Below are 21,826 nucleotides of genomic sequence, written 5' to 3'. Positions count from 1 at the left end.
CAGAGTGAGTAAAGGAGACAGGAGGTGTGGCCTCTGTGTGTGTCAGAGTGAGTAAAGGAGACAGGAGGTGTGGCCTCTGTGCGTGTCAGTGTGAGTAAAGGAGAAAGGAGGTGTGGCCTCTGTGTGTGTCAGTGTGAGTAAAGGAGAAAGGAGGTGTGGCCTCTGTGCGTGTCAGTGTGAGTAAAGGAGAAAGGAGGTGTGGCCTCTGTGTGTGTCAGTGTGAGTAAAGGAGAAAGGAGGTGTGGCCTCTGTGTCTGTCAGAGTGAGTAAAGGAGAAAGGAGGTGTGGCCTCTGTGTGTGTCAGTGTGAGTAAAGGAGAAAGGAGGTGTGGCCTCTGTGTGTGTCAGAGTGAGTAAAGGAGACAGGAGGTGTGGCCTCTGTGCGTGTCAGTGTGAGTAAAGGAGAAAGGAGGTGTGGCCTCTGTGTGTGTCAGAGTGAGTAAAGGAGAAAGGAGGTGTGGTCTCTGTGTGTGTCAGTGTGAGTAAATGAGAAAGGAGGTGTGGTCTCTGTGTGTGTCAGTGTGAGTAAAGGAGAAAGGAGGTGTGGCCTCTGTGTCTGTCAGAGTGAGTAAAGGAGAAAGGAGGTGTGGCCTGTGTGTGTGTCAGTGTGAGTAAAGGAGAAAGGAGGTGTGGCCTGTGTGTGTGTCAGTGTGAGTGAAGGAGAAAGGAGGTGTGGCCTGTGTGTGTGTCAGTGTAAGTAAAGGAGAAAGGAGGTGTGGCCTCTGTGTGTGTCAGTGTGAGTAAAGGAGAAAGGAGGCGTGGTCTCTGTGTGTGTCAGTGTGAGAAAAGGAGAAAGGAGGCGTGGCCTGTGTGCGTGTGTGTGTGTCAGTGTGAGTAAAGGAGAAAGGAGGCGTGGCCTCTGTGTGTGTCAGTGTGAGTAAAGGAGAAAGGAGGTGTGGCCTCTGTGTCTGTCAGAGTGAGTAAAGGTAAAAAGGGGCATGTGTTTGTTTAACTTTTAACTTTTTATTTTTAACTTAATGATTTGGGAAGCTGAAATATTTTCCCATCTTGCCAACACTCTGCTAAAATAAACTGTTAATTTGTGGAGTGTTAACAGACGTTAAATAGAACAGACTGACACGTGTTAATGAAGACCACACACTCACTCCAAATAAACTTTCAATATCAAACCAACTTTCTCCTCACACGTAACACACACACACACACACACACAGTAAAAGGGATAAAAAGTGCGAGATAGAGTATGAACTACACTATGTGTGTGTTTGTGTGTGTGTGTATGTCTGACTGGTCATCTGCTGTTCTGGCTGTCTCCTCAGATGATCTGTCTGATTAAAGCTTTTCTCTCTCACACATTTCAGTGATAAACCCTGAGTGCCAGCAGGACGCTGTGTACAGAATAAGAGTGTTGTGCAGTTCAGAGGAAATAAATCAACAATGCGGCGGTGTTCATTTCACCAAACTCTCTATCCGAACCCGATCATCTCCCTATAACACTCCGGAGAAGGACATGTTAGGAATTTTCGTCCATTTATAGTTACACTTATCATAAAAACTATGTTTGTGTCGTCACCTATACTATAGCAGCTTTAAGCGAGCGTAACGTTCCCTCGTTCCTTTCTCTTACTGTGAACGAATAACTACTTTGTTGCCATGGAAACGTTATATGAAACCAGTATAAAATGTCGTTTGATGCTCCGGACTCAGATGCTGGAAAAAAAATATGTGTATCAGTTGTTCTTCAGTTAGTAAATGTGACGGAGTGATGAAAAAACTGAAGAGAAAGAGGAGGATGATGAAGGCCGAGTTGAGTTATAAATACAGAGGCTAAAAATAGAGAGAATCAGGGGCAGGTCTGCATGGTGGAGAAGGAGAAGAGGAATAAATGAGCGCTGGTCACCTTTACGCTCGAGTACGACTGGAACGGAGAGATCGTGAGTCTGAACTCATCACAGAGCAGAGAGACGGACAGCAGTGCGAGACTGGAAAGACAAGACATGATCCCAGCTCGGGTTTACACACATCACACGTCACAGAACAGAGAGAGAGAGGGGGGAGAGAGAGAGAGTTAGAGAGAGAGAAAGTGAGAGAGGGACAGAGACAGACAGCGCGAGAGTGCATGAGAAAGAAACAAAGTCTGAGAGTCAGAGAGAGAGAGAGAGAGAGAGAGAGAGAGAGAGAAAGAAAGAAAGAAAGAAAGAAAGAAAAACACGTACAGAGAAAGACAGAGTGCTAGACAGACAGATAAAGAAAGAAACTGAGTGACAGACAGAGAGAAAGATCAAAAGACAAAGAGCTACACCAATGAAGAAAGTAAGACAGAGAGAGAGAGACAGAGAGAGAGAGACTAATAGACAGGCAGACAGACAGACAAATAAAGAGACAGACAAAGCTAGTGCCTGAGTACAACACAGAAATAAAGACAGACAGACAAAGAGAGTGACACACACACACACACACACACACACACACACACGGCTGATTTACATTCACAGCAGCTGTATTGATCTCACAGCACAGCGTGGTGGCTCGAGCACAGCTCAGAAACACTGGAGTGCAGCAGGAGCCTCGGTCATTCTACCACACACACACACACACACACACACAGCCAGCTGGAGAGCAGGACACACAGGTCAAACAGAGACCCGAGCATCTTCACCCGTCTCCTCTATAAAACATCTGACAGTCTGAAGATTCCTCCAGAGGAGTTTTTCATCCAGAACATCAGCTACATCACGAGCCCTCCTTTAACAACATGGTGTGTGTGCAGTGAGGGAAATACATCATGAACACGCGTCATAAAGCTTATGTATGGTGTGATGATGTTAAACGTGACAAGTTAATGCAGTGTGTATGGAAAATGTGTGTGTGTGTGTGTGAGAGAGACAGAGAGAGAGAGAGAGAGACACTGCATCAATACAATAAAGTCAATACAATGTGCAATAGGGTGCGGCAAGGGAGATGGTGTGTGTGTGTGTGTGTGTTGAGAAAGTGTGATGGTGTGTGTGTTTGTGTTGTGTGAGTATGATGGAGTGTGTATGGTGTGTGTGTGTTGAGAAAGTGTGATGGTGTGTGTGTTTATGTGTTGTGTGAGTATGATGGGGTGTGTATGGTGTGTGTGTGTGTTGAGAAAGTGTGATGGTGTGTGTGTTTGTGTTGTGTGAGTATGATGGGGTGTGTATGGTGTGTGTGTGTGTTGAGAAAGTGTGATGGTGTGTGTGTTTATGTGTTGTGTGAGTATGATGGGGTGTGTATGGTGTGTGTGTGTGTTGAGAAAGTGTGATGGTGTGTGTGTTTATGTGTTGTGTGAGTATGATGGGGTGTGTATGGTGTGTGTGTGTGTTGAGAAAGTGTGATGGTGTGTGTGTTTATGTGTTGTGTGAGTATGATGGGGTGTGTATGGTGTGTGTGTGTGTTGAGAAAGTGTGATGGTGTGTGTGTTTATGTGTTGTGTGAGTATGATGGGGTGTGTATGGTGTGTGTGTGTGTTGAGAAAGTGTGATGGTGTGTGTGTGTTGAGAAAGTGTGATGGTGTGTGTGTTTATGTGTTGTGTGAGTATGATGGGGTGTGTATGGTGTGTGTGTGTTGAGAAAGTGTGATGGTGTGTGTGTTTATGTGTTGTGTGAGTATGATGGGGTGTGTATGGTGTGTGTGTGTTGAGAAAGTGTGATGGTGTGTGTGTTTATGTGTTGTGTGAGTATGATGGGGTGTGTATGGTGTGTGGTGTGTTGAGAAAGTGTGATGGTGTGTGTGTTTATGTGTTGTGTGAGTATGATGGGGTGTGTATGGTGTGTGTGTGTTGAGAAAGTGTGATGGTGTGTGTGTTTATGTGTTGTGTGAGTATGATGGGGTGTGTATGGTGTGTGTGTGTGTTGAGAAAGTGTGATGGTGTGTGTGTTTGTGTTGTGTGAGTATGATGGGGTGTGTATGGTGTGTGTGTGTTGAGAAAGTGTGATGGTGTGTGTGTTTATGTGTTGTGTGAGTATGATGGAGTGTGTATGGTGTGTGTGTGTTGAGAAAGTGTGATGGTGTGTGTGTTTATGTGTTGTGTGAGTATGATGGGGTGTGTATGGTGTGTGTGTGTGTGTGTGTTGAGAAAGTGTGATGGTGTGTGTGTTTATGTGTTGTGTGAGTATGATGGGGTGTGTATGGTGTGTGTGTGTGTGTGTTGAGAAAGTGTGATGGTGTGTGTGTTTATGTGTTGTGTGAGTATGATGGGGTGTGTATGGTGTGTGTGTGTGTTGAGAAAGTGTGATGGTGTGTGTGTTTATGTGTTGTGTGAGTATGATGGAGTGTGTGTGGTGTGTGTGTGTTGAGAAAGTGTGATGGTGTGTGTGTTTATGTGTTGTGTGAGTATGATGGGGTGTGTATGGTGTGTGTGTGTTGAGAAAGTGTGATGGTGTGTGGTGTGTGTGTGTTGAGAAAGTGTGATGGTGTGTGGTGTGTGTGTTTATGTGTTGTGTGAGTATGATGGGGTGTGTATGGTGTGTGTGTGTGTTGAGAAAGTGTGATGGTGTGTGGTGTGTGTGTGTTGAGAAAGTGTGATGGTGTGTGGTGTGTGTTTATGTGTTGTGTGAGTATGATGGGGTGTGTATGGGGTGTGGTATATGTGTGATGTGAGGTATGTGTGTGACTGGGCGTGGCTATAGTGTTAGGGGGTGTGGTGTGTGTGGTGTGAGGTGTGTGTGTGTGTGTGTGTATGTGACCGGGCGTGGCTATAGTATGATGGGGTGTGGTATATGTGTGATGTGAGGTATGTGTGTGACTGGGCGTGGCTATAGTGTTAGGGGGTGTGGTGTGTGTGGTGTGAGGTGTGTGTGTGTATGTGACCGGGCGTGGCTATAGTATGATGGGGTGTGGTATATGTGTGATGTGAGGTATGTGTGTGACTGGGCGTGGCTATAGTGTTAGGGGGTGTGGTGTGAGGTGTGTGTGTGTGTATGTGACCGGGCGTGGCTATAGTATGATGGGGTGTGGTATATGTGTGATGCGAGGTGTGTGTGTGTGTATGACTGGGCATGGCTATAGTGTGATGGGGTGTGGTACATGTGTGATGTGTGTGTGACTGGGCGTGGCCATAGCGTTATGGGGTGTGGTATGTGTGTGACTGGGCGTGGCTATATTGTGAGGGGGGTGTGGTCAAATTTTGACAGCAATTTGATGCACGTCTTGAAGCCCATGAGCTAAGAGACTGGCACATACTATACTGAATGTCTCTGTGTGTGTGTGTGTGTGTGTGCGTATGTGTGTGTGTGCGCATGTGTGTGTGTTTGTTTATGACAGCTTATGCAGTGACCTGCCCCCAGCGTCTACTTTGAACACTCATCGTGAGGAAGTGACAGAGTTGTGACTTCCTGTCAGCGCGCTCCTAACAGCCGCCTCTTCGTTAACATTCCCGCTCTGTCATCTCCGGAGCCGAGGTCAGGGGGCCGTCTCTCAGCCAGACGGATCGCGGTCAGACACTCGGGCACGCTCTCCTCTCCGTCACACTTTACTCACTAACTTTTTCCTTCATGCCTCTGCCATGAAGATGGTGAAGCTCCTTTCTACATGCTGTTGAATACTGGATTCTGATTGGTCAGATGTCGATTCATTATCTCTAATTACATTCATGCACTCGTTAGCGTTTCTATAGTAACTGGGACTCGAATGTGGTGTTTATTCCATTTATAAATAACTTTTTCCTTTTCAACATTATATGATGAGAAACCTTCACATAGTAATATCTGATATAAAGCTCTGTCTCACTCACATCACTGGTGAAGTGCACTTCATTCACTGCGTACTTCTCCTTGAAGTGTTCCGGTGGGTGGATCCTGTCGAAACACACACCATTATCATCATCATCATCACCATCATCATCATCATCATCATCATCATCACCATTATCACCACCTTCACCACCATCACCATCATGATCACCACCATCATTACCATCACCACCACCATCATCATCACCATCACCATCATCATCACCATTATCACCACCTTCACCATCATGATCACCACCATCATTACCATCATCATCACCATCACCATCATCATCATCATCACCATTATCACCACCTTCACCATCATGATCACCACCATCATTACCATCACCACCACCATCATCATCATCACAGACAATACCACAACACAAACACCGTGTCCTGAATCTCACTCAGATCTCTCAGGTCATCTCTCCGAGAAAAACCTCCAGCAGCTGCTCATGTGGAAGCGAGTCGAATTACAGCGAGTTATTTCACACATGCAGCAGTTTAAATACTGATGGACTTTAAATTCTCGGCCTCCAGCGACAGATCTGAACCTGTCCATGACTTCATCTCTGGTTCTTCAACTCCAGAAACACCTGCAGCAGGGTTACCTCACATCACCTCCTCTCTCTCACTAGAACACATCCACACTGGGAACGAGGGATGAACTGATACATGTGCAAATGCAGAGAATGCGTTTAGCATTAACCAATCAGAGGCCATGCTCTCACACTGTATGCTAATTGGCTCCGGTTCTACGTGACTGAATGGAATAACGTCACAATTCGTTTTTGTAAATCCTTCACCATAGAGTGTGGATTCTCTGGACAAAATGAAACCCCTGAGATCACAGCTGAACTGAGAATCGAACCCAGGGTACTGCTGTTTTTACAACACACACTTTACCACTTCATCATGTGTGTGTGTTTATCACCTAAACAATGTAGATCACATCAGCACCAACATCCCGGTGACATCATCATGATCTGATCATGCGCACTCTTTAATCCGGTCATTAGACACATGATTAAGTGGAGTATATTATTAGCAACAAAGTCATGTTTTGTTGAGAAACGTTACTGGTGTAGTAGGAACATGTCAGAGCTCTTGGCTTTATGTCACGTGTTGTCACACGGTATCAGAGCATTTCTCAAAGGTAATCAGACATGTGATCAGACCTGATACCTGTCTCAGGATCAATGCATCAAAAAAACTGACTAGCATTGTTTTAGGATTTAAAAAAGTATCCCAGTAAATCTCCAACAACCTGTTTTTTGACTCAGAAAATCAGAACTGAGAAACACAGCTGGCCAATCAGGATTGAGATGCACAGCTGGACAATCAGAACTGAGAAGCACAGCCAGCCAGTCAAAACAGAAATGCTAGCCAATCAAACCCAAGATAACACAGCTGGCCAATCAGAACTGAGAAGCACAGCTAGTGATTTAGAACTGAAAAACACAACTGGCCAAACAGGATTGAGAGGCACAGCTGGTCAATCAGAACTAAGAAGCATAGCTGGCCAATCAGAAGTGAGAAGCACAGCAGGCCAAATCCGGATTGAGATGCACAGCTGGCCAATCAGAACTGAGAAGTACAACTAGCCAGTTGGAACTGCAACTTTTCCCGTTCTTTCCCGTTCAGTGAGTCGGCTTTCCTGTTGGGAATTGCTGCTTTAGCGTAAATAACACTATCACCTGTGTTGCTATAGCAACAAGATCAAAGTGTAGAGCACAGAGGCTACAGCTGAGCCTATCGTGTGTAAATCATGTACAGTGACGCTCCAGAACCCTGGAAAACTTTATTTTATTACTTAGGTTAAAAATAGTTTCATAAAGTGCTCAAAAATAAAGAAGCTGATAAGAGAAATGATCAAAAGGGTTTGAAAAGTGAGTGAAAAGTGGAGGATTGACTCACTTTCCCATCCAGGTGGCATAGCTTTCAGGTAGTTTGGGTACGAAGAGGAAGGATCTGCCTGAGTCCACGTCGATGGCCCCATAGCAGTCAGCCTCGGTCACCCCAAACGTCCAGTGGAAGAAGGACTCCTGTATGTAAGAACAAGACAAGAATCACACACTGCTCACACACACACACACACACCCCCGTCCAGCAGGTTGACTGTCTCACACTTTTTAGGATTTGGGATCAAAAAGAATTTTATTTAAGAAGCACATCTAAAGACAAGAATTCTAGATTCAGAAACATAACATCATCTAACATCACATTAAATTACACCATTAAATAATGAATAAAAACATGTTTTGCCCAATCAGGATTGAAAAACACACCTGGCCAATCAGGATTGAAAAACACACCTGGCCAATCAGGATTGAAAAACACACCTGGCCAATCAGGATTGAGAAGCACATTTGGCCAATAAGGATTGAGAAGCACATCTGGCCAATCAGGACTAAAGCATATCTGGCCAAAAGAAGTGAGAAGCACATCCAGCTATATCAGAATTGAGAAGCACATCTGGCAAATCAGAACTGAGAAGCACAGCTGGCCAATCAGGACGGAGAAGCACAGCTGGCAAATCAGGACTGAGAAGCACATCTGGCCGAAAAAAGTGAGAAGCACATCCAGCTATATCAGAATTGAGAAGCACATCTGGCCAATCAGGATTGAGAAGCACAGCTGGCCAATCAGGATTGAGAAGCTCATCTGGCCAATCAGACTTGAGAAGCACAACTAGCCAATCAGAATTGAGAAGCACATCTGGCAAATCAGCATTGAGAAGCACAGCTGGCCAATCAGGATTGGGAAGCACAGCTGGCCAATCAGAACTGAGAAGCACACCTGGCCAACAGAATTAAGAAGCACATCAAGCCAACAGAATTGAGAAGCACAATTGGAAAACAGGATTGAGAAGCACATCTGGCCAATCAGGACTGAGAAGCACATCTGGCCAACAGAATTGAGAAGCACAATAGGAAATCAGGATTGAGAAGCACATCTGGCCAAAAGAATTGAGAAGCACATCTGGCCAATCAGGACTGAGAAGCACATCTGGCCAATAAGCACTGAGAAGAACAGCTGGCCAAAAAGGACTGAGAAGCACAGTTGGCCAATCAGGATTGAGAAGCACATCTGGAGAACAGAACTGAGAAGCACATCTGGCCAATCAGGATTGAGAAGCACATCTGGTCAGTAAGGATTGAGAAGCACCGTTGGCAAATCAGAACTGAGAAGCTCATCTGGCTAGTCAGAATTGAGAAGCTCATCTGGCCAGTCAGAACTGAGAAGCACATCTGGCCAATCAGGATTGAGAAGCACATCTGGCCAATCAGGATTGAGAAGCACAGTTGGCAAATCAGAACTGAGAAGCTCATCTGGCCAGTCAGAATTGAGAAGCTCATCTGGCCAATCAGTATTGAGAATCACATCTGGCCAGTCAGAACTGAGAAGCACATCTGGCCAATCAGGATTGAGAAGCACAGCTGGCCAATCAGGATTGAGAATTGCACCTGGCCAATCAGGATTGAGAAGCACAACCGGCCAATCAGGAGTGAGAACAGCCCAGAGGTAATGGTTTTTGCTAATTAATTTATTCACTCAGTCCACTCTGTCCAGAATGCCAGCTTAAAGTAAATAAAAAGTTTTCCGGTTGTTACTCAGGCTTTTTCAGTGTAATGTAACCCGCACACAGCTCGACTTCAGACCCCAGAACCAGGTTTAATCCCAGGGTGCAGGTGCAGGGGATCAGATATCCGTCCTGTTTATGGCCATCTTTATCAGAAACACCAGCTGGCATCAGCAGGTCTGATCTCAGATAACACACACCGTGCCCGATTCCCCCTCACACACTGTTAATGTTTCAGCAACAATTACGTCTGACGAGGCTCACGGCCTTGAGTCCGCCTGCGCTCTCTCCTTACCTCAGTGACACAAACACACACACACACACACCTCAAACGAGGCCAGGGTTTACGTCACCACCAATCAGACAAACAAAAGAAAGAGAATGTTGATTTATGAGGAAATTAGATGTGAAGGAGTGCTGAATTCACACACACACACACACACTTTCAAATTCAATAACTTTTTTCCCACTTTTGGTTCAACACAAATCTACAAGGTTAGTTTTAGTCGAAGTGCGACGTTCACAGCCATCAATCATAAACCCCATTGCCCCGCCTCTAGAATGTATGCCACGCCCCTACCCGGGCCTGACGCAGAGGAAAGAAATGATCTTGTTTTTATCTCTGTCCTTTTGTCCGTGTTTTAAAGATTATAGTGCGCCACACAGAGCTCATAAAGAAGGAATATAAATAAATAAATAAATAAAGTATAATGATCTAGCTGTGCATGATGCTAAACTGGTGGCTATAAGCTTCCACTATTTGTTAGGAATATAATAAATAAATAAATAAATAAATAAATAAATAAATAAATAAATAAATAAATAAATAAATAAATAAATATTAAAATTAAAAAATTAAGATTTTTCTGTGCATGATGCCAAACAGGTGGCTATAAGATTCCACTATTTGTTAGGAATAAAAATAAATAAATATTAAAATGAATAAATACATAAATAAATAAAAAAGAAAAAAAAAAAGAAAAAAAAAGTATAATTATCTAGCAGTGCATGATGCTAAACTGGTGGCTATAAGCATCCACTATTTGTTAGGGATATATATATATTTTTATAAATAAATAAATAAATAAATAAATAAATATTTAGCTGTGCAGTAGCTTTCACTTATTGTTAGGAATATAAATAAATAAATAAATATCAAAAATAAAAAAATAAATATCAAAATAAATAAATAAATAAATAAATAAATAATGATTTAGCTGTACATGATGCTACACTGGAGGCTATAAGCTTCCACTGTTTGTTAGCAACATTAGCCTTGTTGCAAAGAGACACCAAACATGTCTTGAGTCATCAATCTGAATGAAGTCAGGAATCTATTTCAGCTCCCAGTTTGGTTTATTCCTTGGCACCAGTTAATTCCAGTGTGTGTGTTTCCAGGCACCTGTCTGAAGAGCTCATCTGTATCGGTGCAGTATCTCTGCTTCTGCTCTCCCCCCTGCAGAACCACCACGGATTTGGGCTGCAGAGAGTCTCCGGCCTTCAGAGCCGCACAAAGACGACGGCGGTTCTCTGCGAACAGGGCAGCCGACACCCTGAGAGTGTCCTTCCCCAACCAGTACACTGCCTTCCTGCAACACACACACACACACACACACACACACACACACAGTAAGGTCAGGTCTTTATTGGTCACATGTGAAAAGGCAGTGTAGTTCCCGAGCTGTTTAAACAGAGACGTGAGACTCAGACCATATACTGACACTGATCATGTAGACACTAACTCTCTGTACACAAACACACACACTGACATACACAAACACATCTCATATCATACACTATACACATTATAGATGTAAAGACCTGACCTGGGGCGTGTGAAGTGTGTGTAAAGTGTGTCTATAATGTGTAATGTGCATGTAACATGTGTGATGTGTGTGTAATGTGCATGTAACATGTGTGATGTGTGTGTAATGTGCATGTAACATGTGTGATGTGTGTGTGTGTGAGATGTGTCTGTATCATGTGTGTGATGTGTGTGTGTGTGAGATGTGTCTGTATCATGTGTGTAATGTGTGTGTGTGAGATGTGTCTGTATCATGTGTGTAATATGTGTGTGTGTGTGTGTGTGTGTGAGATGTGTCTGTATCATGTGTGTAATGTGTGTGTGTGAGATGTGTCTGTATCATGTGTGTAATATGTGTGTGTGTGTGAGATGTGCCTGTATCACGTGTGTAATGTGTGTGTGTGTGTGTGTGAGAGATGTGCCTGTATCACGTGTGTAATGTGTGTGTGTGTGTGTGAGAGAGATGTGCCTGTATCACGTGTGTAATGTGTGTGTGTGTGAGATGTGCCTGTATCCTGTGTGTAATGTGTGTGTGTGTGAAATGTGTCTGTATCATGTGTGTAATGTGTGTGTGTGTGTGTAAAGTGTGTAATGTGCAGGTAATGTGTGATGTGTGTGTGTGTGAGATGTGTCTGTATCATGTGTGTAATGTGTGTGTGTGAGATGTGTCTGTATCATGTGTGTAATATGTGTGTGTGTGTGTGTGTGTGTGTGTGAGATGTGTCTGTATCATGTGTGTAATGTGTGTGTGTGAGATGTGTCTGTATCATGTGTGTAATATGTGTGTGTGTGTGTGTGTGAGAGATGTGCCTGTATCACGTGTGTAATGTGTGTGTGTGTGTGTGTGAGAGATGTGCCTGTATCACGTGTGTAATGTGTGTGTGTGTGTGTGTGTGTGAGAGATGTGCCTGTATCACGTGTGTAATGTGTGTGTGTGTGTGTGTGTGTGAGATGTGCCTGTATCCTGTGTGTAATGTGTGTGTGAGATGTGCCTGGATCACGTGTGTAATGTGTGTGTGTGTGTGTGTGTGTGAGATGTGCCTGTATCATGTGTGTAATGTGTGTGTGTGTGTGTGTGTGTGAGATGTGCCTGTATCATGTGTGTAATGTGTGTGTGTGTGTGATTGTGTGTGTGAGATGTGTCTGTATCATGTGTGTAATGTGTGTGTGTGAGATGTGTCTGTATCATGTGTGTAATGTGTGTGTGTGTGTGAGATGTGTCTGTATCATGTGTGTAATGTGTGTGTGTGTGTGAGATGTGCCTGTATCATGTGTGTAATGTGTGTGTGTGTGTGATTGTGTGTGTGAGATGTAAAGACCTGACCTGGGGTGTGTGAAGTGTGTCTATAATGTGTAATGTGCATGTAACATGTGTGATGTGTGTGTGTGTGTGTGTGTGTGTGTGTGTGTGTGTGTGAGATGTGCCTGTATCATGTGTGTAATATGTGTGTGTGTGAGATGTGCCTGTATCATGTGTGTAATATGTGTGTGTGTGTGTGTGTGTGTGTGAGATGTGCCTGTATCATGTGTGTAATATGTGTGTGTGTGAGATGTGCCTGTATCATGTGTGTAATATGTGTGTGTGTGTGTGTGTGTGTGAGATGTGCCTGTATCATGTGTGTAATGTGTGTGTGTGTGTGTGAGATGTGCCTGTATCATGTGTGTAATGTGTGTGTGTGTGTGAGATGTGCCTGTATCATGTGTGTAATGTGTGTGTGTGAGATGTGTCTGTATCATGTGTGTAATGTGTGTGTGTGAGATGTGTCTGTATCATGTGTGTAATGTGTGTGTGTGTGTGAGATGTGTCTGTATCATGTGTGTAATGTGTGTGTGTGTGTGAGATGTGCCTGTATCATGTGTGTAATGTGTGTGTGTGTGTGATTGTGTGTGTGAGATGTGCCTGTATCATGTGTGTAATGTGTGTGTGTGAGATGTGTCTGTATCATGTGTGTAATGTGTGTGTGTGTGTGAGATGTGTCTGTATCATGTGTGTAATGTGTGTGTGTGTGTGAGATGTGCCTGTATCATGTGTGTAATGTGTGTGTGTGTGTGATTGTGTGTGTGAGATGTAAAGACCTGACCTGGGGTGTGTGAAGTGTGTCTATAATGTGTAATGTGCATGTAACATGTGTGATGTGTGTGTGTGTGTGTGTGTGTGTGTGTGTGTGTGTGTGAGATGTACCTGTATCATGTGTGTAATATGTGTGTGTGTGAGATGTGCCTGTATCATGTATGTAATATGTGTGTGTGTGTGTGTGTGTGTGAGATGTGCCTGTATCATGTGTGTAATATGTGTGTGTGTGAGATGTGCCTGTATCATGTGTGTAATATGTGTGTGTGTGTGTGTGTGTGTGAGATGTGCCTGTATCATGTGTGTAATGTGTGTGTGTGTGTGAGATGTGCCTGTATCATGTGTGTAATGTGTGTGTGTGTGTGAGATGTGCCTGTATCATGTGTGTAATGTGTGTGTGTGAGATGTGCCTGTATCATGTGTGTAATGTGTGTGTGTGTGTGTGTGTGTGTGTGTGAGATGTGCCTGTATCATGTGTGTAATGTGTGTGTGTGTGTGTGTGTGAGAGATGTGTCTGTATCATGTGTGTAATGTGTGTGTGTGAGATGTGCCTGTATCATGTGTGTAATATGTGTGTGTGAGATGTGCCTGTATCATGTGTGTAATATGTGTGTGTGTGTGTGTGTGAGATGTGCCTGTATCATGTGTGTAATGTGTGTGTGTGAGATGTGCCTGTATCATGTGTGTAATATGTGTGTGTGTGTGTGTGAGAGATGTGTCTGTATCATGTGTGTAATGTGTGTGTGTGAGATGTGCCTGTATCATGTGTGTAATATGTGTGTGTGAGATGTGCCTGTATCATGTGTGTAATATGTGTGTGTGTGTGTGTGTGTGTGAGATGTGCCTGTATCATGTGTGTAATGTGTGTGTGTGTGTGTGTGTGAGAGATGTGTCTGTATCATGTGTGTAATGTGTGTGTGTGAGATGTGCCTGTATCATGTGTGTAATATGTGTGTGTGTGTGTGTGAGATGTGCCTGTATCATGTGTGTAATGTGTGTGTGTGAGATGTGCCTGTATCATGTGTGTAATATGTGTGTGTGTGTGTGTGAGAGATGTGTCTGTATCATGTGTGTAATGTGTGTGTGTGAGATGTGCCTGTATCATGTGTGTAATATGTGTGTGTGATGTGTGTGTGTGTGAGATGTGCCTGTATCATGTGTGTAATATGTGTGTGTGATGTGTGTGTGTGTGAGATGTGCCTGTATCATGTGTGTAATATGTGTGTGTGATGTGTGTGTGTGTGAGATGTGCCTGTATCATGTGTGTAATATGTGTGTGTGTGTGTGTGAGATGTGCCTGTATCATGTGTGTAATATGTGTGTGTGTGTGTGTGAGAGATGTGTCTGTATCATGTGTGTAATGTGTGTGTGTGAGATGTGCCTGTATCATGTGTGTAATATGTGTGTGTGATGTGTGTGTGTGTGAGATGTGCCTGTATCATGTGTGTAATGTGTGTGTGTGAGATGTGCCTGTATCATGTGTGTAATATGTGTGTGTGTGTGAGATGTGCCTGTATCATGTGTGTAATGTGTGTGTGTGTGTGAGATGTGCCTGTATCATGTGTGTAATGTGTGTGTGTGAGATGTGCCTGTATCATGTGTGTAATGTGTGTGTGTGTGTGTGTGTGTGTGAGATGTGCCTGTATCATGTGTGTAATGTGTGTGTGTGTGTGTGTGTGAGAGATGTGTCTGTATCATGTGTGTAATGTGTGTGTGTGAGATGTGCCTGTATCATGTGTGTAATGTGTGTAAGGACTGATTTGTGGTGTGTGTGAAGTGTGTCTGTAATGTGTAATGTGTGTGTAAAATATGTGTTATGTATGTGTGCTGACTGATGATTGTGTGTAATGTAGTGTATACAGAAGCATTCAATAATCTCCTGCTGCAGTTTCCCTTACAGAAACACACTTCTGCTTATTATATATCTATCTTTCAAAAAAGTCTGAATACATCACCATTACTAAAAACCCACCCCACCCACACACACACCCACCCACACACACACACACACCCACCCACACACCCACACACAGAGTTAGCGGTGACACAAAACTCCTGATCAACTCATAAAGATGTTCCTGCTTCACTACAGACATTCTATGCTAGAGAGGGAAAAAAAACGTTCACGTGAGAAAAAGGGAAGATGATCTCGAGCTCTGTCGCTCCTGTGTGTGTTCCTGATCACGTATACAGCTGTTTAAAAAAAACAGCTAGAGGATCTGAGAGACAGAGCGTGATCTGATGTAAGAGATTTATTACAGAGGTGTACCTGTCCTGAGCCGTATCAGACTCGAGCCTGGACACAGAGAGGAAAGTGCTGATGGTTTACTGCAGATGTTATCACATCTGTATCATCTTTACAGCTCATTATATTTATCTCTACATCTCTCTTATCAGTGTATCAGTGTTACTTCAGGACACACAAACAGCCGTGAGACGCTGAAGCACAGGCTAAAGATTAAATCACTGTGATATCACGCATCAGGACGTGAACTTTGATCAGCCAAAGAGCAAGAGGAGAAGAAAAGAGATGAAGTAAGCAGGGGAAAAAAGGGGGAAGTGGTTTAGAAAAATATGAGGAAAAAAATAGAAATAAATGACTGGATTTTATTTATTTAAAAAAAAAAAAAAGGATCAAAAAATGATTTTAATGCTCGGACATCATTATTAAATCCTTCCTCACATAAAACCCCTCATGTGAAATACGAATGTACACAGAAATGGTTTTAATTCTTTACCAAAATGAATAAATAAATAAATAAAAAGAAAATGAAAAGAAAACTTTCTTCACAAGCATGAAAACTTTCATCACCGGGATCAATCGACAGCTTTTTTTTTTATCCCAGAAATGTCCTTTTGCGAACAAGTAACCCAAACAAAATCGATCGGGAAAAAATATCTTTTAAATGAATAAAAATACAACAATTTCTTAAGAGTTAAAGCGAGCAGGAGAGCAGCCTTACCCCTCTGCTGCAGCCATGTTGATCAGCCTGAGTCACGTGACCTGGCTGGATCAGCTGGCACGCGCAGACAGCGTGCGCGTGCTTCCGTTTTAACAGAGCGCTCCTCCTTCTCTTTAGGTTTCCTTAAACAACCCTCCGGTTCTCTGGATTCTCCTAGAGCCACTAGTTAGGACATTAACTCGTTAACTAGAGCACTGGATCAAATAAATAAATTAATTTAAAAAAAAAATCAGGATTTGAAAGCGGGCACGCGCCTCAACGTCATCACTGTGCGCCTCATTTCGCGTGCTAGTTGTTGTTGTTGTTGCTGTTTTAAAGCTAATAAACAATCCATAAAACCAGAATAAACATGACAGTTCGGGATTTTATTGTGATCTACATATATTTCCACGATGTATTTCGTACTTCATGCTATGACATCATTTAGTAAAAAATAAGGAAATAAAAGTGAAAGTAAAGAATCTCTGCTGAAGCACTTGGATTCCAAGTTCAAGCAGAAACCTATAAACTCTTAAATTTACTTAAACTCTTCAAACACAAGAACAAATAGGATTCACAAAGAACAATACATGCTTATTTTAGTCCCTGATAGTAACAGCATGCTCCAAAGTGTTTATTATAAGTGTGCAGTATTCCTCACACACAACTAATCCCCTTCTTGGCCTCTGCTTCACCTGATGAAGCTCCAAGATGTGCGTACAAAGTCCCAAGTAAAGCCTCAGGCTGGGGGATGAAGCCCTTACTTGCCCTGTAGAAATGTCTGCTTAGCCAGTTGTTACCCAAGACTGTGCAATCAAAGACACTCTTTGACCAAATAAAACCCCAGACTGAATGGATGAAGCCCCAGACAAAACCCCTGCTTGCCCAGGCCAAGCACCCACATGCCCTGTAGAACCCCTGCTCAGCCAGATGTAGCCTCGTCCAGCCAGATGAAGCCCACTGCTTGGCCCACAGTGGGCAGGCAAAGTCTCTGCTAACTCAGATAAAGCCCCTACATGACCAAACAAAGCCCAGGCTGGGTGAATGAACCCTTTTCAACCCTGCCTGCCCTTAGATTCCAAGTTCAAGCAGAAACCTATAAACTCTTAAATTTAAACTGTTAAAACACAAGAACAAATAGGATTCACAACGAGAAATACACGCTTATATTAGTTCCTGATAGTAACAGCATGCTCCAAAGTGTTTATTATAAATGTGTAGTATTCCTCACAAACAACCTGAATACACATTCTAATTTATTACAAATAAAAGCCATCTACTTTATATCCATTCCTAAATATCTTTAATGTTGTAGAACCTTTGCGAAACAAGTTAGTTCCTGTTATCACGTGTGTTGCTGCAGCTAAAGTCCTTCACCACTCTCGCTTTTTGCCTCTTGTTTTTGTGTCTTGTGAAAATCATTATCGGTTTGTGCTCCATGCTGTTTGAGAAATGCTATTGGTTCAAAAATAACAGCGCATTAACTGTGGCTTGTAATCTCAGAATAATAACAAGTAATAAATATAGGATTGAAAGAAGGTGTCAGTTTACAAAGAGAAACATAATCGCTGATGTGAAGCTTTCTGAAAGGATACTTTTATTTAGGGAAGGAGTCTCCAGTGTCAGCGCTTCACGGCAGTCAGTAATAAAGCTGTAACTTTCAGTTTTCCAACATCTTTAGATATTCACGCTTCTATAGTTTCTCTTTAACATGAAAAGCTGCATCTTTTTTTTCTTTTTTTTTTACCTATTAACTTCGAGAGAGAGAGAAAAAAACTGGTGTCTGGTGAAGGAATTAATGTTTAGCTGTTTATTTATAAAACAGCGAGAACAGGAAGTAACTAGTCTCATGAACGTTCCAAAAGACTTCTTACCAAATACATAAGCACATAATCAGTGATAAAAAGTAATTGTTGCTAGCTAGAATGATAACACAGCTTGGTCGAATTCTGGATCCTGTATGTTGTCGTTTCTGCAGCAACAGCTCATTCACACGGACTGTGCACATCATTTAAGCCTGGATTAAAAATGCACTGTTAGTTAATGGAGAAAAAAAACACATATATATTTTTTTTAATCCTAGTGTTTGTCCCGTGCATTTGTCCTCATGATTTGGTACAGGTTTTATGCCGGATGCCCTTCCTGTCGCAACCCTCCCATTATTATCCAGGCTTGGGACCGACACTGAGAGTTAACTCTTCAGTGGCTGGGGTGGCGCTCTGCCCAGGGAATTGAACCAGGGGCCGCAGCAGTGAGAGCGCAGGATCCTGCCACTGGACCACCAGGAGGCTGGAGAAAAAAAAACTATAATTGTTTATATCGTTGATTGTGGTTAGGATTTATGGAAGGAGTCTCCAGTGTCAGAAGTAAAGCTGTAACCTTAATGTTGGGGTTTCCTGATAACACGTGTATGAGAAACTGCTTTAAACCTTCAGCTGTGTCACAGAGTCTCACCGAGTCACATGTGGAGGTTTTCAGTGCGTCTTTACTGGAAAAAACAAACAAAACACTACATAGAAACAATTATTAGCTGTATAACACTACCACACCTCACCACATGAATGAATCGGAATGATTCCGCGACTCCTTACTGAAATGCATGAAAAATTTGAATTTCCATTAGAAGTAGGAGAAATGCATGGGATGGTTTAGTAACAAATTTTTTATTTATAAATAAATAAATATTTATTTATTTTTTTAAAACAGCTGACTTTAGTGCTAACTGAATCACATTCCTGTAGCTAATATTGATTTTGCAACATAAGCTACATTTGTGTGTGTGTGTGTGTGTGTGTGTGAGAGAGAGAGAGAGAACTAACAGAAAACAGATATTCTTCCTGTTTCATAAAAATGCAGAAGATTGCGTGAGGACCTGCCGAGGCGTTTGTTAGTCATGTTTCACCGCTAGTGTGACAAGCAGGGGCACAGATAAAAGGTGACATTTCAAAAGTGTGCCTGGTGTAAATCTTAGTTAAAATGCAAGGCCGTGAGTCTTGTTTTCTTTCTTCTCATCTCCATCTATTAAGTGTTGCTCAGGCAGAAGACGAGGGTGGTGAAGGAACAAACCGGGGAAAATTAGATTTGCCACTTTATTGGTCCACAATTCTTGGGAACATGGCTAAAAATGATGCCTGCTTGACAAGCAGACTAACCCAGGAGAGTCATTTTCCCCTCCATGTCATTACATCAACTTATTTTTCAGCCCCTTGAGGAAATTAAGAGAGCCCATCCACGGCAACACAAAGTGCTTCTGAAGACAATCTATTGTTTTATTACTTTGCTTTATATCATTTAATCAATGTGATGTGCACCAGGTTCAGTTTCAGTTCCCTGATGGTCTTATAGATTTCATCAGCACCTTCATACACACTCAAGCGCATTAACTCTTAAAGTCACACAGTTTGGCCAAAAAGAAAAACTCTACTTCTCTGGGATCACATGAAGGTTGATGAAGCAGCATGCTCAGGTTTTTAACTATCTGTCCTATTTTCTTGATTATTGTTATGTTGCTGTAGTTACTGCTTAGGGTCTGAGGACATGTTAAGGACTAGTTCAGAACAAAGGTCTCGTGTTATTTTTGTTTATCACCATAAATAACATCAGTCTTTCTGTTTTCCTTTACAGGATGGTTTTATCATTTTGCAGTTTAACCCTAATCCCCTTCTTGGCCTCCACTTCATCTGATGAAACTCCAAGATGTGCATACAAAGTCCCTGCTTAGCTAGACAAAGCCCGTGCTTAATCAAGTAAAGCCCCAGGCTGGGGGGATGAAGCCCTTGCTTGCCCTAATGAAGCCCCTGCTGGCCCAGTTAAAGCCCCTGCTTAGCCAGTTGTCACCCAAGACTGGGCAGACAAAGACACTCTTTGACCCCAGACTGAATGGATGAAGCCCCTGCTTGCCCAGACAAAACCACTGCTTGCCCAGGCTATGCCCCCACTTGCCCTGTAGAACCCTGCTCAGGCAGATGTAGCCCAGCTTAACCAGATGAAGCCCCCTGCTTGGCCCACACTGGGCAGGCAAGGTCTCTTTTAGCCTAGACAAAGCCCCTACATGACCAAACAAACCCCAGACTAGGTGGATGAATCCTATTCAACCCTACATGCCCAGTAGAAGCCCCTGCTTGCCCAGGATAAGCCTCCACTTGCCCTGTAGAACCCCTGCTCCCCCAGATGTAGCCCCACCCAGCCAAATGAATCCCCCTGCTTGGCCTACACTGGACAGGCAAGGTCTCTTCTAGCCCAGACAAAGCCCCTACATGACCAAACAAACCCTAGGCTAGGTGAATGAACCCTGTTTAACCCTGCATGCCCAGTAGAAGCCCCTGCTTGTCCAGGATAAGCTTCCACTTGCCCTGTAGAACCCCTGCTCCCGCAGATGTAGCCCCGCCCAGCCAAATGAATCCCCCTGCTTGGCCCACACTGGACAGGCAAGGTCTCTTCTAGCCCAGACAAAGCCCCTACATGACCAAACAAACCCTAGGCTAGGTAGATGAACCCTGTTCAACCCTGCATGCCCAGTAGATGCCCCTGCTTGGGCAGATGTAGCCCCGTCCCTCCAGATGAAGCCCCATGAAGTCCCAGACCAGGCAGGCACCCAAATGAAGCCCCTGCTTGCTCAAACTAAGCCCCAGACTGGTCTGATGAATCCTCAGACTTGACACCAGAGACTGTTTTTGGCCAACTGAAGCCTAGGCCTGGGCAGACAATGCCCCTGTTTGGCCAAACAAAACCTGTCTTTAGTTAGTCGACTCCCTAGTCTGCTCTTGCACCTTCTTAGTTAGCAAACAGTATAAAAATCATGCCATGCTGTTCAGCCTCTCACCAGCTCTTTATTATCGATTAATTTATCGGCTATCATTTGATTAAAAGCTAGCAGGTCTTTCTGTTCAGCATCAGCTAGCTGTCTAGTCATAGTCATATTACCTACAGCAGCTAATAATATCTCACACTCACTTAATTATAATAAATCTTAACAAGAGAAATGTTTACATATACAAATGAGTGTTTTTATAGTAGGTCTGTAATTTAAGTAAATAATTCTAGAGATAATGTGCAGCAGTTGTTGTTGCCAGAGTGATGATCATGGAGGAGAGACACACTGCTGTATTTTTTATCATTTTGTGGTTGTGGTGTGGTTCTGGTGCTCTGCTAATGGACCACCTGCCTGATCAGTGGTCCATTAGCTAACACACATCCCTCTATTTTTTATGGCGAAGAAATGGCTGAGAAAGAGAGCGAGAGAGAGAGCGAGAGAGAGAGAGAGAGAGAGAGAGAGAGAGAGATGGAATGAGAGTGCTTTTAGCTTTGCTTCACGTGGCTATGTTTGAGCTTTCATCTTGATAAAGCCCCACTTTTTCTCTTTCTCCTCCTCAGTGTATTCAGCACCTGCAGCTCCACCATAGCCCACATTCAGCATCAAAGTTCCACTCACAGAGAGAGAGAGAGAGAGAGAGAGACAGAGAGAGAGAGAGAGAGAGAGGGAGAGAGACAGAGAGAGAGAGAGAGAGGGAGAGAGGATGGATGGATGGAAGTCAGAGACTGATAGTGAGTCATAGATAGAAATGGACAAAGAGAAAGAGAGAGAGAGAGAGAGAGAGAGAGAGAGAAGGTTGAATATATACTGGTCACAAATATAGCTCTGTTACGCCTGGGGGTTGGGGGGAGGGGGTGATTAGGGGTTACATGGGGTCAGGGATTTATTTTTGCTCA

At 43.3% G+C, this 21,826-nt stretch overlaps 1 protein-coding gene across 1 annotated transcript in view; it reads right to left on the bottom strand.

The window, feature by feature from the left end:
* The window catches only part of pepd (peptidase D), a 60,737-nt gene extending 44,449 nt beyond the window's left edge, over positions 1 to 16,288 (bottom strand). Inside the window, exons 1-4 of the mRNA XM_058387612.1 lie at positions 16,139 to 16,288; positions 10,703 to 10,889; positions 7,635 to 7,762; positions 5,714 to 5,777 (exon numbers count right to left, since the gene is read on the bottom strand). Of these exons, the coding sequence (XP_058243595.1) occupies positions 5,714 to 5,777; positions 7,635 to 7,762; positions 10,703 to 10,889; positions 16,139 to 16,155 (396 nt within the window). The 5' untranslated portion in view covers positions 16,156 to 16,288. The remainder of the gene's footprint in view (positions 1 to 5,713; positions 5,778 to 7,634; positions 7,763 to 10,702; positions 10,890 to 16,138) is intronic.
* Between the last annotated feature and the right edge of the window lie 5,538 nt (positions 16,289 to 21,826).

This window comes from Hemibagrus wyckioides, linkage group LG04, assembly GCF_019097595.1.
Source record: "Hemibagrus wyckioides isolate EC202008001 linkage group LG04, SWU_Hwy_1.0, whole genome shotgun sequence".
Taxonomy (NCBI): Eukaryota; Metazoa; Chordata; class Actinopteri; order Siluriformes; family Bagridae; genus Hemibagrus; species Hemibagrus wyckioides.
This window is presented reverse-complemented; position numbering and strand designations above follow the sequence as displayed.